The 16,035-nt window shown below is 34.2% G+C and overlaps 1 protein-coding gene across 2 annotated transcripts in view; it reads right to left on the bottom strand.

The window, feature by feature from the left end:
* Window positions 1-16,035, bottom strand: part of COL14A1 (collagen type XIV alpha 1 chain) — a 249,753-nt gene that overhangs the window by 175,891 nt on the left and 57,827 nt on the right. For both annotated transcript variants that reach the window (XM_031947145.1, XM_031947146.1), the window contains exons 6-9: window positions 11,152-11,307; window positions 9,530-9,649; window positions 7,544-7,708; window positions 620-781 (exon numbers count right to left, since the gene is read on the bottom strand). In XM_031947145.1, the coding sequence (XP_031803005.1) occupies window positions 620-781; window positions 7,544-7,708; window positions 9,530-9,649; window positions 11,152-11,307 (603 nt within the window). The remainder of the gene's footprint in view (window positions 1-619; window positions 782-7,543; window positions 7,709-9,529; window positions 9,650-11,151; window positions 11,308-16,035) is intronic.

Below are 16,035 nucleotides of genomic sequence, written 5' to 3'. Positions count from 1 at the left end.
GGATAATTAACTCTTCTAAACTTAGGGTTCCTAAGAGACTGGCTCCAAATTAATATGCTCCATCAACTGGAATTTCAGAGAAGGAGAAATAGAAGAGATAGGTATTGAGATGACCCATACTTCATCTCCAAGTTTTCTCTTAGATCAGTAATAGGACCAGTTAGGGGAAAAGATCATATGGGTTTTTTAATCTTGCCAACATCTCTAAAAAACAGAAAACATGTTTACTGGCAATGCTAGGAAATCCTAGGAGCACTAAAAAGCCTTCTGTCAATTCACTACAACTAGTATCAGTAAAAAAATGTAGAAGTTAAAACAGCCAAAATGTGTTTTTTTCTACTCTTGTTTTTTATATTTTCATTTTTACAGGACATAACATACTCCTTGAAGTCAGTCAATATTTCATTTTTGTCTTTGTGTAGTCACTGACTGGCTTATGGTAGGCACTTTATAAATGCTTGATTGCTTTAATTGAAAGGTGGGAAGCATAGGTCTCCCTTAGGAAATCCAACAAAAGGGATGTCTACTTGCAAAATTTGATATTTGATTTTGAACTTGTGGTTCAAAATTAATAATAGCCTTTTCTTTAAAAAAAAAAAAGGGGCTCTATTTTTTATACCTTTGATTTCCTTTTCTTGTTCTTCAACTCTGGCGCAAACTGTCTTTGTCAGGCCTTCCACAACTGTGTGCATCAGGTCAAACTCTGCTACATTATAGACATGAGTACTATCAGGTTCTGAAGCAATCTCCTGGAGTTCAGCTACATCTGCATTTTTCACACCTTGCATTGAAGAGAAAAATCAGAAAAATCAGTATCATAAAATTTCAAGCCTCATGCAGCAGAATCACTAGGCTTGATTTAACCCAACCAGTAATTAAAATGAATAAAATTATAGTAATCTATAAGATCATCTTGAGAGTATGGACTGATTTTTGATTTTTATTGTATCATCTATCATCAGTCATTAATAAAGTACCTGGGACAGGGCAGACTCCTGAATGATTGATAATGATTCTAATTGTTTTCCAAGATTAATTTTGTACCCTGGTAGAAAAGCCTGCCCATCCCAGTTGTGTGACCATGCGAAAGTCATTGAAACTCATTTGTCTCAGTTTCCTCATCTATAAAATGATCTTGAGAAGATCCAGTATCTTTGCCAAGAAAACTTTCCAAAAGGGGTCACAAATAGTCTCACATACTGAAAAATGCTTAAATAGCAACAAAAGGAGTACATTGGAGTGATCCTAACCTCTTCTATCTTGTCAGGCAGACAAAAAAGATACAAATTTTAATTCTAGATCCATCCCTTATTGCATTATGACTTTGATCAGATCATTTGAACTCATCTTCAGTGTTCTCATCTCTAATACGAGGAGAGAGAAGTAGGTGGCTTTTCAGTTCCCTTTTTGCTTGAAAGAAACTAGAGTTGTGCAAAGTTAGAGAATCTACTTCAAATGTTCATATGGATACTTGTGTCCAACCCATGGCAGAGCATTCTGAGTTTGTATTGATCTGATCAGCCATATTCAGACACATGGTAACTCGATTACAACATAAAGATATCATTCAGTCCTCTTTGAGAATGAAGGACAACAACCAGCTTGAAATCAACTAGCTTATGAAGTAAATTCTCAATTTTCTAAGTCTAAATTTTACTTTCCTTGAAGTATGCCTGGGGTCATTTTGTCTAACTTGTAAAACATGTACAGTAGCTGCATTATTCAGCATTTTACTAATTCACTAGATAGAAAACTTAGGAATTCAGTGCTTTTGTTTTCCAATATAAATTGACCAGGCGTTCCTCTGGGAACCAAATTAAAGCAGGCAGATGGGCTGAGATTATCTAACGTTAGTTGAGAGTTATTACTCATTTCTCCTGAACTTTGGGGAACTGGGAAAGGGAGACTTATTCCTAAGGTCTCTTAGAAAGGTTTTATTAAATAAGAGTTTTTTTTGTGTCACAGATCTTAAGGAGAAAAATCAAAGGAAATAGATATGAGAAAGAAAGAAAGAAACTACTTCCCAACATACAAAATAACAATACTTTTAGTATATTTACAACAATAGCTTGCTCAACATGATTATGAAATGAGCAGCGACTATAAAAAGGCAATATTTAACTAGAAATTTCAAACTACACATGACTAATTTCTATTCTCAGCTATAAGTAGGAAGAAAAGATACATTTTAAAAATAAAGTTAGAGAAGAGATGGAAAATATATTCATTGCACCTTTATTGATTTAACCCTTCTGTGGGAATTTCCTTAATTGCATAAAAGACTAGAAAAACCAAGAACAATTCCTAAGGTATTTCTTGCCTATAGGCATTTCAACATTAACCTCTAAAATACACAATTATTAACAATAATTAATATTCTCCATATATGTGAATATATGTCTGTACACACACACATGCACACTTTAGCTTTAATTATTCCATTACATGGATACATATGCAAACAGTGAGCTTAGTACAGAAAATACCAGTTTCAAAAGCTCTGATGAAAACTTAAAGGAACTTTGAGGTACATAATAACCACATCCTAAAGTTTGTTGAAGGCTTTCTCTTTTCAAACCAAGTCTAATGTAAAATACTGAATATTATATGGCTTTATATCTATAAGGCTATAGTTAGATCATAATAGGATTATCAGATTATAGGATTTAGTTCTAGAAGGGATTTTAGAAACACTTACTCCATGTCCCTCACTTTACAAAGGGAGTAAAATATACAGAAAATAATGGAGAAAATCGTAGTTTTACAGAGATTGAGTAACATTATAGCTTGATACAAACCCCAAAAGTTCTATCAGTCCCCAAACTGCACAACATTCTTATTTTTTTCTTACCTATTTTCATTGCTTTCACCTATAAACAGAATGCTTAGCCCAACTCTTCATCATCCCATTTGGCATTTTCTTGATAAAGATACTGAAGTGGTTTTCCATTTCCTTCTCTACCTTATTTGACAAAGGAGGAAACTGAGGCAAACAGGGTCACACAGCTAAAAAAGGACTTAGATGCATGAAGATGAGTCTTTAAGGCTCCAGATCCAGTGCTCTATCTATTGGACCCTTTACCTGACTCCAATCAATATCACATAATTTTGTTGCTGAAAAGAAATTTTAGAAATTATCCAATATGGTCTCTACCTTTTCCCAAATGAGGAAACAGGATCAGAAAGTGAAGTCATTTGTCATAGGTCACAAATGGAATAGATATCAAGTCTTGTGAATTCTACCTCTCTCGGTTCTTTTTTCCTCTCTAGAACCATCACCACAAGCTGGTACAGGCTCTCATTGCTGCTCTTTTTAATTATTACAAAATAGTCATTCTTTCCCTCATATAAACTATACTTTGCTGCCTTGTCAGATTAATGTTTCTTGTGTACATATTTGTACTCCTCTGCTCAAAATGCTGCACTGACTCCCTATTACCTATAAAATAAAGCTGAAACAAGTTTTCTCATCTGAAAAATTGGAGGATTGGACTATGGGACCACTAAGATCACTTATACCTCTAAATCCTTAGTAATTAAATTCAACAAGTATTTTTTATTTTAGTATATGTGCTGCCAAAGCAAGCACTTAAGTAATTTTTTACTAAGCATCTGCCATGTGCTAGCATTTGTGCTGGATGCTGAGCATAAAAAGGCCAAAAAACAAAATAGTTCCCATCCTTAAGCACTTTATGCCCTTCCAGATCCTTAGCTATTGCAAAAAGGAGAATAATGGGTTTCCTTTAGTGGAAGTATTTAAGCAGAAGTATATGTCACAGATGAATCTGGAGAGAATGCCTGTTCAGTCTGTCAGAGTGAATAAACATTTATAAAGCATTTACTATGTGCCAGGTGCAATGTACTAAGCCCTGGAGGTATTGCCTATGCAGCTATAGGTCAGAGATGACCTCTAAGTTCCCATCTAACACTGAGGTTCTATGATTTTGCATTCAAGGCCCTACACAATCTGACAACACCTACATTTCCCACCTTATTTATCACTCTTCCTTTCCATTTATACAATATATTTTGGCTTGAGGAGTGGGTGACTAGATGAAAATGGAGAGGAATAAGGGTTGTCATTGCCAACAAAGAACCAGTGGTCTAGACCAGGGAGTCTTAAGCTGGTCTCTGTACAACTTTGAAAGAAAGTAAGGGGTGTGTGTGTGTGTGTGTGTGTGTGTGTGTGTGACTAAGTGGGGAGAGGGAAGGAGGGAGAAAGGCAGGGAGGGCAGAAGAGAGAAGGAGGGAGAGAGAGAGGTTTTTTAATTGGATTGAAATGTAGTTGTTTTCTTTTGGATTTGTAGACTTTGAGAGATGTGGCCTTTATTCAGGCTCTGACTATTCAAATCTCCCTACCAGAACTTCACATTCCATACTATAAAATGGAACCTGTAATTTCTGAAATTGTTATGTTTCTAATAGCTCTGTCTTCTTAGATAAATTGAAAGCTCTTTGAATGCAGCAATAATATTTTAAGTTTCTTCTGTTTCCCTTAGAGCATCTAGAACAGGACTGGGCACATTGCAGATACTTAATCATTATGTATTGGTTAAATGATTAATCAATCAGGACAAGATATTGATCTGATATTAAAAAATCATAAATTATCCAGAGGAAGTAATAGGAAAGACTAGAAAAATCAGTATAATGGGAAAGGAATCCCACGGTATATATATATATATATATATATATATATATATATATATATATATACTGATATATAAAGCCCTTTGCAGTAGATTGTTTTAACCATTTTTATGGTCATGTTTGACTCTTCATGAGCTTTGGGGGGGGGGGGGTTTCTTGGCAAAGGTACTGCCATGATTTACTATTTCCTTCTGCAACTCATTTTACAGATGAGGAAACTAAGACAGATAGGGTTAAATGACTTGCCCATAGTCACTTAACAGCTGGTGAGTGTCTGAAGTCTGATTTGAACTCACAAAAGGAGTCTTCTTGACTCTAGGTCTAGTGGTCTATCCATTGAGTCACCTAAATAATTCCTGGTAATAACCAAGCAGTTTGTTCTGACAAGGAGGTTTGAGTAGGCAGGGTCTGATTAAAGGCTACATCCCTCAAGGTCTACGAATTCAAAGGAAAACGTCTTTATTTCAATTCAATTAAAAAGAAAAGCCTTTTATTAAGGATCAACCATAGATTTAGTAACATCATCTCTTAATAATGTAGACAAAAATCTAAGTGATTAAAGTGTTCTTTTTTGTTCTTTTTTATTTAAAATGTTCTTAGTAAAAACAACTGTCATTTGCAAACATTACATTTCATCCTCACAACAAACCTGAAAGGTCATTTCTCTCTATTTTATAGAGGAAGACTTCAATGCTCAAATTTCTTGCCCCTGGTCATACAATAAATAAGACAGAATCTAAACCGTTATTTTCTTGCATTCTATTCACTGTTCCACACTGCCTCTACAATGAGAGAAGTAATGATGAATTGTGTAGGCTTCTGAAACAGCCTTGAAGGATGCTTCACAATATTTCAGTGTCTAGTTGGTTGCTAACTGGGACATGGTTTTTTTTTTTTTTTTTTCAGTGAAAATCTTTAAATCTAGAGCCCTCCTCACTAGCAAGGAATTTTTATAAGCATAATCAGTCATGGGAATGCAATAGCCTCAAAAGGGTTGGCAGTTATCCTGACTCTTGCCACACATAGATTCTTTTACAAGAATGATACTTAATAAAATATGGTTTCCCTCTAATAGAAAACAATACTGCTACCTCTCCATAGACTATGTTCTCTATAAACAGTCACAGAATCATAAAAACTCAGATGACTGGGACCGTCAAGCTCATCTGTTCTAAATGGGATCTGAACAGGAATCCCCTGCGTGGCATCCCAGACAATTCATCATCTGCCTGAAGACCTCCAATAGTGTGGGAGAAGCATTACCTCCCAAGGATCCCCATTTTTCTTCTGGACAGTTTTAATTGCTAGAAATTTTTTTTCTTTTTAAATCCATCCAAAATTTGCCTCTGTTACTTGGATTCACTAGTTCATTGGGACCAACAAATCTAATCCCTTTTGTATATGAATTCCATACAGTTAAAGAAAACTCCTTCCCCTCCCCCCATCTTCTCTCCAACAGGCTAAAAATCCTCAGTTCTTTTCTTAATTTTTAAAAATATGTTGATATACTGTATTTTTTCCAAGTTCTTTCAAACAATTCTTTTTGACATTTAAAAAAAATACTTTGAATTTAAGAAATACCAAAGCAGATAAACAGAATGGAAAATGGAGATTTCACTCACAATTGTGAATCTGCATCATGTAAAGTTTGCTTCTCTCTCAAAAAATATAATAAATTCAACATGTTATTTTCAAAGCTGTTCTTCAACCAATATTCTTTTTTTAAATTTTCATTTTTATTAAAGCCTTTTATTTACAAAACATACACACAGATAATTTTTCAACATTGACCCTTGCAAAGACTTCTGTTCCAAATTATCCCCTCCTTCTCCCACTCTCTCCCCTAAATATCAGGTAGTCCAATACATGTTAAATATTCAATCAGTATTCTTAAGGCATGGTTTCCTATCCCTCACATTAAGTGGACCAATCTTTTCTTTGGAGTCTCTACAGGACTGTCTAGCTACATTTGGAAATTTTTTTTTCTGATTTTCTCCCAAATATCTGTATCAGCAAATAGGCAATATGTAGACATTACATTCATAATCATAATCATTATAGTAGGAATAGCTAGAATTTACATAGTATTTTAAGATTTGCAAAGTACATTACAAATATTGTATACAGTAGCTAGGTAGTACAGTGGATAGAGAGCCAGATTTAGAGTGAGAAAAACCTGAATTCCAATCTAGCCACAAAAACTCACTAGTTGTATAAATATGGGAAATCACTTAACCTCTATTTACCTCACTTTTCTCATCTCTGAATGGGGATAACAATAGCACCCACTTCCCAGGATTGTTGTGAGGATCAAATGAGATAATAATTGTAAAGTACCTCACACAGTGCTTGAAATCTAGTAAGCACTTTATGAATGTTAGCTATATTATTATCATCTTTGATCCTCATAACACTTTGTGAGATGGGTATTATAATTTGAGGAAATAGAGGTTAAATGATTTATCCAGAGTTATATAGCTAGTACATGTCTGAGGCTGTATTGGAACTCAGGTCTTACTGGCACTCTATCCACAAGATTTATATAAGCAACATAAAAGATCTAAAAGATCAAAAGATGATTAAAATCAATATCCACATTTGTACATCATTGGATGGTTTTCCAAATACTTTCACTTGATCTCATCTTGTCCTCCCATTGACTTTGTGAGGTATGTGAGGCTGTTATTATCTATTTTTTACAGGTAGGGAAATTGAGATAAAATAAAAGTAAGTGATGAACAGGCACATACACAGCAAATTGGGAGAAGAAAAAAAGAAACCCAGATCTTCAGAGTTGAATCTAATAATCATTTCACTATGTCCACAGGGAAAAAAAAAGATGATTTTCTGCCTATTGACTACTATTAAAATAAAGCAAGAAGGCACTACTCACCAATTGCAAAGAGTTCAACTCCAGAATCACGTAGAGTTCTTGATGGGGGGATAATATCATCTTGAGACTTTCCATCCGTGATTAAGATGCCAATTTTGGATACTCCAATTCTTGCTCCTGCTTCTGGTTTAAAACTATTTTCAAAAATGTAATTTAAAGCAAGACCTGGAAATATAAAATTAAATAACAGTCACTAACAAGAGTCTTTCTAATATATAAAATTTAATCTAACAATGAAAGATAACTTGTGGATTTGAAATAACATGTTTACAAGAAGCAAAAACTTTCTTTAAAAAAAAGTTTTAGGTTTGATAGCAAAAATACAAGTGAAGAATTCAAGTCCATGTGAAAGTAAAGAATAAAAAAATAAAACATTGCATTATTTTAGGGACTGGTCTTTATGAGGTGTTTGGACAAGATGGTCTATAGACTCTAGCTCTCAGATCCAAGAAGACTGAATCCATTAGGACTTAAGCTAAAAAGTAAAAGCAATTTCGTCAATATTTCAGCAAAAACAGATCAATGATAATTCTGTGTTCAAAGCAAAGGATTATGGGGAAAATACCTATTAAAATGCTACATGATAACTGGACTTGTTGCAATTCCCCTTTGCCACTTTCTAGACAGGAAAACTAGATCTGCAACAGAAACACTAAATGATTTTTTTTAGTGGTCTAATGAAAAGGTTGTTAAATTCCTTCTCAAAAACTGTGAAAATAACTCCCAGGATTTCAACAGTACCTTAGCCTTTAAAGCCAATGATCATATGTATTTTGTTTGAGTTGGAGAATATTGCCTTTTTAAAAAAATATGTTTTATTGATGAATATTTTTCTGCCATCGTAGAATCACAAATTTAGAGCTGGAAGATAGAGTACATTAAAGCCAATTTCTTCTTATAAAGGATAAAGGAACTGAAATCCAGAGCAAGGCCATATAGTTAGTCAGTGTCTAAGGCAGGATTTAAAGCCAATTCTTCCTGATTCTGTTTAGACTCTAGTCTATCCACAAAACCATGCTACCCACCTCTCCAGTTCTATCCAGATGAGACACAACACCTTCATCCAATAGCATTTAAACTTTTTCTTGTAAGAAAAAAAAAGTTATGTAAAACCAAGTAACACAATGACCATCCATATCTGTCAGTGTATGCAGAGATCTACACCTGTAAACTTCTGTCTTTGCTCAGAGGAGAAGATTAGATTTCATTACCCTTCTCTAGGACAAAAATGAGTCCTTTTAATTACTCAGGATTTGGCTTCTTTTATCATATTTTACTCATTGACTTCTGATGGGGAAAAAATAGCATTTGCCTACCATCAAAAATAATTACAAGAAAACTTTCTATATTACTTTTTTTTTTTTTTTTTTTTTTACTAACCTCAGTTTACAAAACTTTTCAAATTAAAAATTGGCTGAAAAAAATTATGACTCTACCTTGGAGATGTGACAAGAATTACTTTTCACTGGAAATAGAAGTGTTTTACTAATTTTTAGGCAATTTGGGTTAAGTGATTTGCCTAGGGTCACATAGCTAGTAGGTGTTAAGTATCTGAACTCAGGTATTTGAACTCAAGTCTTCCTGATTGCAGGGCTGGTGCTCTATCCACTGTGCTATCTAGCTGCTGTCTTATTAATTTTTTAAAGGAATTTAAAATTTGGGACAAGATAGATAACTTCATAAACTATGAAATTTAACCATACTACATGAGATTGGCAGGCCAAAATATTAACTTTACTTCCCTTTGGCCTAGAACTTCATTTGTTTTGGGGTTTTTGTATATTTATTTGTTTGTTTTCTGTTGAGAGATGAAAAAATCTCCTAGATTTGCCTTGTGATATTATATTTGGGGTAGAAGAAACCCAAGTATTTTTAGTAATAGACTAGTTGGAACATGTTAAACAGATTTCTACTAAGTATCATCACAGAGGAATGGAAGAATCCTCTAGGAGAAACAAAGTGCTAGGACAGCACATAAAGAGATACCTGTTAAGGTGTTTCCTCCCTTATATGGTAGATTCCGGACAGCATCAATCACTGCATCCTTGGTGCTAAAGGTATTCAGATGCCATTCTATCCGAGGGTCACCGCTGTATTGTGCAACTCCTAAAAAAAAAAAAAAAAAAAAAAAAAAAAAAAAAAAAAAAAAAAAAAAGAAAAGAAAAGAAAGATACCCATGGCAACATATAAACTTGTTTCTGAGCTATGATTACTAGATTTCTCTAAGCAAATATTCTCTGGAATCTACTTCTTTGAAGAACTAATTAGATGTGTTTTTCATAGAAAAAAAATCCCATCAAACTATGTAACCAGTTCATACCCATCTGCTAAGAAAAAGCTTTTTTTTTCCTGACCAAAATGGAAAGTCAATTCATAACTGGCAATATGATTTATTTAATCTATGTGCAGACAAAATGACTAGAACTTGCCTTTTTACTTCCCAAAGGAATGACTTTATTCAATGAATTTTTAAAGAAGTTAAATCATGAGTTACAAGATGAAATTAATAGATTGTTCAAAGGTTTCCGGCATCTTTGTTGGCCAGCCTTAATTTGGCAAAGCTCCTTTTGGACTGTGAAATTGTGTCCAATTTTCTTAATTCCACATTTGGGAGGATTTGATTTCTCACAGGCTCTCTATCCTTAACTCAAAATGATGAAGGACTGATTAGTCAACTAACTATAATTTTATAATTATAAAAAATAAGTCCATTAATTTTAAATTATACAATATAATTTTAAGTTTTTAAAAAACAGATGTCTGTACTTTGAATGTGTGACAATTATAACTCTGTACTTGAAAAAACAAAGTTAGTAAATTTATTCTTTTAAAAAATAGGGAGAAGGGGAGGAAGTTCAAGATTTGTGATTTCATTAATATAGATTCCCAAAATAGACTGGCAACTCTTCAACTCTTAAGAGTCTTAAAAGCTACTTGGAACTCTGAGAAATTAAGTACTTTATCCAAGGTCATAGAGCCAGTATGTGTCAAAGATGGTACTTTAATTCAGGTCTTCCTGACTCTTAGGCCAATGGTTTAGGATATATTGCCTAAGGATTCTAAGTATAATACAGCAGATTTTACTTCATTAATGTTCTAGAGGTTTGGAACTGATCATAGATGTCTCAAAGGATATATCAAGAAAGGAAAGTAGAAGAACTACTTTTCCCAGGAATGGTCTAACTAAATCTGGAGGAGCTCATCACCAAACTGGTCTCAGTCATGAAATTTTCTGTCATAGGAGTATCCAAGGATTCTAATAAAGCTTAGAAGGGTTCTATTCTATCTCCATGGAATATTTATACTAGTGAAATCACAGATCCCTGAAATATTGACATGGACATGTTTACCCTTTCATCTTGTAAATGCTCGTGACTTAACTTCTTTAGCAAGTCATTGAATGAAAAAAAGACAAAGAAGCCCATATTATCAATTCTACTGTAGTAAGAGTGCTATATTAGGCAACCAGGCAACAACCACATTCAAAAGTGTCAGCATCTATTGCAAACACTGTAGAAAGGGATCTTACTGTATCTGTAATTCCTAGACATTGAAAAATTTTACATTTAATTTATTGTCACTGATACCAGTAAAATCATAAATATTACCTATCCGAGTTTTATTTTCTCCCACGTCAAAAGCTGTCACCAAATTTTCCAAGAAAAGGCGAACCAGTCTGAAGTTGAATCTCCCAATGCTCCATGAACCATCTACCAGGATCACAATATCAGCAATGGCTGGTGTTTTGCATATAAATTTGTTTTCTGTTAAAAAAAAAAAATAAGGGGAATAAATTGTGACTTTTTAATTGAAGGGAAAATACACACCACTGACTATTTCTTTCAGGTTCGTCCATAGCTTAGAACCAAGAGCCTATTCATTAAACGAATATTGCCAAATTTTTATGACCATTCTCTTGAATTCATTTTTGTTGTTGCTAAATCATTTTTCTGCTGGGTCCAATTCTTCATGATCCCACTTAGGGTTTTCTTGTCAGAGATGCTGCAATGGTTTCCTTCTGTAGGTCATTTTATAGATGAGTAAACTGTGATTTGCCTAGGGTCACATAGCTAGAAAGTGTCTGAGTCTGAATTTGAACTCAGAAATATGAGTTTTTCTGACTCCAGGCCCAGCAATCTATCCACTATGCCACCTAGTGCCCCAAATTATTTTAAGAGAAAATCACAAGAATGGTTAGAGTGTAAAGCCAATAGTCTGGAAACACTTTAGTAAAATGCTGGCAATTTCACACCACTTTGGCAACTTGTACCTTGCTTTTCAACTATTATAGAACCTGGTGTCTGTGTTTTGTGACACAATTTTGGGCTTTGTCCTGCAGGCTCTCTCCAGGGAAAGGTCTAGGTAATGTCTAGGGATAGAATAAAGGCAAATTAAAATTGGAAGATTTCCAATAAGCAGCCTGAAATCTTATATTCAGAGTTTGTATTGGAGGGAAGCAATAGTAGGAGGAAAAAAATGTATATTTCATAAATGTAGAATTCACAAATCCAAGTATTTGGTCAAAGAACAGATCCAAGTGTTAAAATTTGAAGTGACTGAAACAAAAATAAAAATAAGGGGGAGGGGGAGCTAAGGCTGAAATTTAGACTATAGTACAATCAGGAGGTAAGTAATCATTTTCAAACTCAAATCCCCTTGATTGACTTGTCTATATAACTGTAACATTTTTGATGTTAAATATTAAAATAGATATGCAATCAAGTGGATTCATCACTATGTCAAGCAGAAAGCATTTTGCTCAAGGAATTTTGGCATTTTCCATATCGGCTCTCTATATATTTGGTACATCAGGATCCCCCTTTCTTGTTGAAAAAGCTGTGCAAATTAAGCAACTAGATCCATTATACAAAAACTAAGTTTGTTGTTTGTCCTTTGTTTTTGAAGAGAACCAATTATATCATGGGTGAGACTTGCAAGTAAATTAGATTTAAGTGAGGCATTGTTGCACAAAATCATCAACCTCATTCCCTCTTCTATAATCAATGAAGTTCACTGGCAAGACCAGTGATGACTGGGATACAGTGGATGACCTTGGTGTCCTTTGAGGTCTCATGAAGACTTCAATGTCAGACAGAGCCTGCTTCAATCGCCTTCTTTATCATTGGAACAATTGTTCTCCTCCACCCATTTGACACTCCCTAATTCATCAATAGGTTTAAGATGTCAGTTACCAGAAGCAGCTACACCCAGAGAAGGAACACTGGGAAATGAGTGTAAACTGTTTGCATTTTTGTTTTCCTTCCCAGGTTATTTTTACCTTCTGAATCCAATTCTCCCTGTGCAACAAGAGAACTGTTCGGTTCTACACACATGTATTATATCTAGGATATACTGTGACATATTTAAGATATATAGGACTGCTTGCCATCTGGGGGAGTGGGTGGAGGGAGGGAGGGGAAAAGTCAGAACAGAAGTGAGTGCAAGGGATAATGTATAAAATTACCCCGGCATATGTTCTGTTAATAAAAAGTTATAATAATAATAAAAATACCTGTTAGTTACCCTCAACCTAATCTAACCTGTTTGCTTAAACAATTTAAGATGCTTTTAAACCATCTAGGTTTACCAGGGTATGGATGCTGTGCAGACTACAATTTCTTGGAGTTATAGGTAAGAATTGAGTGCCAAAGGTAGATGGGCAGCCCTGAAAAGAACTCAGCAGCCCCTCACACCAGAAATGCTTGAACAACCCATATATCTCAGGTTATCAAATTTTAAGAAAAAACATTTTTATCAAATCTCTTCAATCAAATATCATGAGAAATGTGAGAAGATTTTGTAGTTTGTAGCTGAGTAGGTGAGAGATGAGTTTGTTGGTTGTTCTCCTTCATTCATAAAGAGGACCACAATAATATCACTGTGTTGGTGTCAAAATACGATATGTCCAACTGTGGCCAAATAGAACAATGAAATCTCAGAGAGCTCTACTACAGGTTGGGCACAAATAATCCATATGAACATTTGGAATGGAAATGTCTTTAAATTTGGTCATCTCGTGTTTCTGAGAGGTAAATTAGGACTAGCTAGAAAAAGAGGGGAGGAGAGACCAGAAATATCCCAAATCTAGTCAGTCACAGTGAAGACAAGTTGTTGGGAGACAAAAAGCCTCTATCTGAAGCTTCTTTGTAGGAATCTGGAATCCACCTGCAATGCATAAAATGTCCTATTGTTCCTGGAATTCAAACCCCACTATAAATCATGTCTTGTATTCCTTTTGTTCCCCCCAAATATGGTGGGTATCAGCACAGATGGAATCCAATTTTATTATTCGATGAATAATTTTCCCCCAGTAGATGACTGTAAGAAGTCATAAAATGAAAGTTTGGTTTTCTACATTGGGAAGCTTAATATGATTAATCTAAATGAGATGACTATTCAAGATCCCAAGTTCTTTTCAGTTTTTACTTTGGGGATAGAAAAGTTTTTATTTTTTCTCAAAAGACTATGGATATTCATTTTTCACTTTCAACCATACCTCAAGTTTACATCCCTGTGACCTTGTGACTCAAAAGCAGCTAAGCAGCACAGTGGATAAAGAATAATAAGGTCATTTACCCATTTCTGGCTCAGTATACCAGTCTGTAAAATCATTACAGCTAGTATATGTATCAGAGGTACTAGAATGGTTTGTCCTTGCACTAACATTTTTAAATAAAGTGAAATAATAGCTGCTGTTTTTCAAGAAAGACTTTTTCAACTATCAAACAAGTTATAGGCCCACTTTGATACATAAAAAATAAACTACATTTCCTTTTTTATATGTAATCTTTCTTGTTACCCAGACCCCCAACCAGCTTAAGGTATCTGAAGATATCTAGTAATCAGATTTGGCTTTACTAGTCTTGTTTTGATGCATTGGTATTTCCCATGACTTGAAATTGGAACTGAATGAAAAACAATCATTTACTGGCAATGCTTAAATTCCATTTAATAAGAAAAACCTTATAATGGCATTGACACAAATGTTATTAAGCTTTTTTTTTATCTTTTCTGATCTTTTTTCCTATGAAACTAAGAAAATGGCCAAATAGTCAAGAATTTAATTTAACTAATTCAAGAATCTAATTCAATAATTTGAAAGAATAATCAGAATATCATTTTACTTCCTTAAATTGTTTCTAGATAAATTAAATTTAGTTTTTCATATATCATTTTTTAAAAATTCTAAACTCATGGCAACATATCTGAAATTTGCCCTTATAGAGCATTTCAATTTGTCACAGCACTACTATTCAGAGGACCTTAAGTAATCCCATAGAACAGACACAGATGAAAAGATGAAGGATAGGATTCTCCCTAGAGAATAAAAAATGGTTATTTTGTAATCTATGGAATAGCATCAACTATAATGGATCTATTTGCTTTATTCAAAGTTTTGGAAAAATATAGAACTTAACAGTGGTACAGTCTTTAGAGATTCTTAAATCTCTAACATCTTAGCCAGTGCAGATCTTCTAAGAAATCCCAGATGGTCATCCAACTTCTACTTGAGAACTGTAACTCTTGGATGGTAAGTATTGTAAAAGAATGTATTGTAAGCAGCTGAACCTAATCAGATACTTGAAGTACATGATCTCCCAAGACAGACTATTCCAGTTTTGAACAATTCTGATTATTAGAAAGTTCTTTCTGATAATAAACCAAATGTGGCTTTGAAATAACTTCTACCCAAAAGCCTTAGTTCTGCCTTTTGGAGCAGCATAAAACAAATTTATTGTCTCAACTACATGACAGGCTTTCAAGTATTTGAAGGTAGTTGTCATATCTCTCCTTAATTTTGAAGCTAAAAAGTCCTCAGTTGCTTCAGTTCTTCCTCATATAGCATGATTTCCTGATTCCTTACCATGATGTTTGCCCCCAACTCTTTCTCAGAATTTCTCTTAAAATGGGGCATCCAAATAAAACAACAAATAAAAACAGCAAACTGTAGCCCACTAGCCAAATGTCTGTTTGTATGTAGCCATGAGCTTATATTCTTAACTTTCAGGGTATATTAAAACAGAAGGCAGGCCAGATTTATCTCAAAGGCCATAGTTTGCAAAATCCCTCACTAATCCTTGTGATTCTCAGAAAGTACAGGTCACAATTACCAAATCTTTTTTTTTTAATTAATAAATATATAAACTAGAAAAAAATTCTATCCTTATTTTAATCACATGACAAGCTCACTATATTGGGAGCCATAAGATCAAAGTGCCAATCTTTGTTCTTCCATATCCTAAATATGTTCATGAACCTCAGTTTCCTCATCTATTAAAAAATGCACAACAGCCCTCCCTACCTCTGACAATTGAGCATACAAAACAATGTAAGGAAGATGAAAGTCCTCATACAAATGTACAACTGTGTTTATAGGATTAGAATTGACCTAGAAGATGTTTAATGGATTGTAGAGTTAGCTGCAAATTTTTGCATGGGAGGAGAAACCAGAAATGATTCCAATTTTGTGGGCTGGCATTAGCTGGCCTGAT

This window comes from Sarcophilus harrisii, chromosome 1 (genome assembly GCF_902635505.1).
Source record: "Sarcophilus harrisii chromosome 1, mSarHar1.11, whole genome shotgun sequence".
NCBI lineage: Eukaryota > Metazoa > Chordata > Mammalia > Dasyuromorphia > Dasyuridae > Sarcophilus > Sarcophilus harrisii.
Note: the sequence above shows the minus strand (reverse complement) of the source record. Positions and strands in the feature narration are given on the sequence as shown.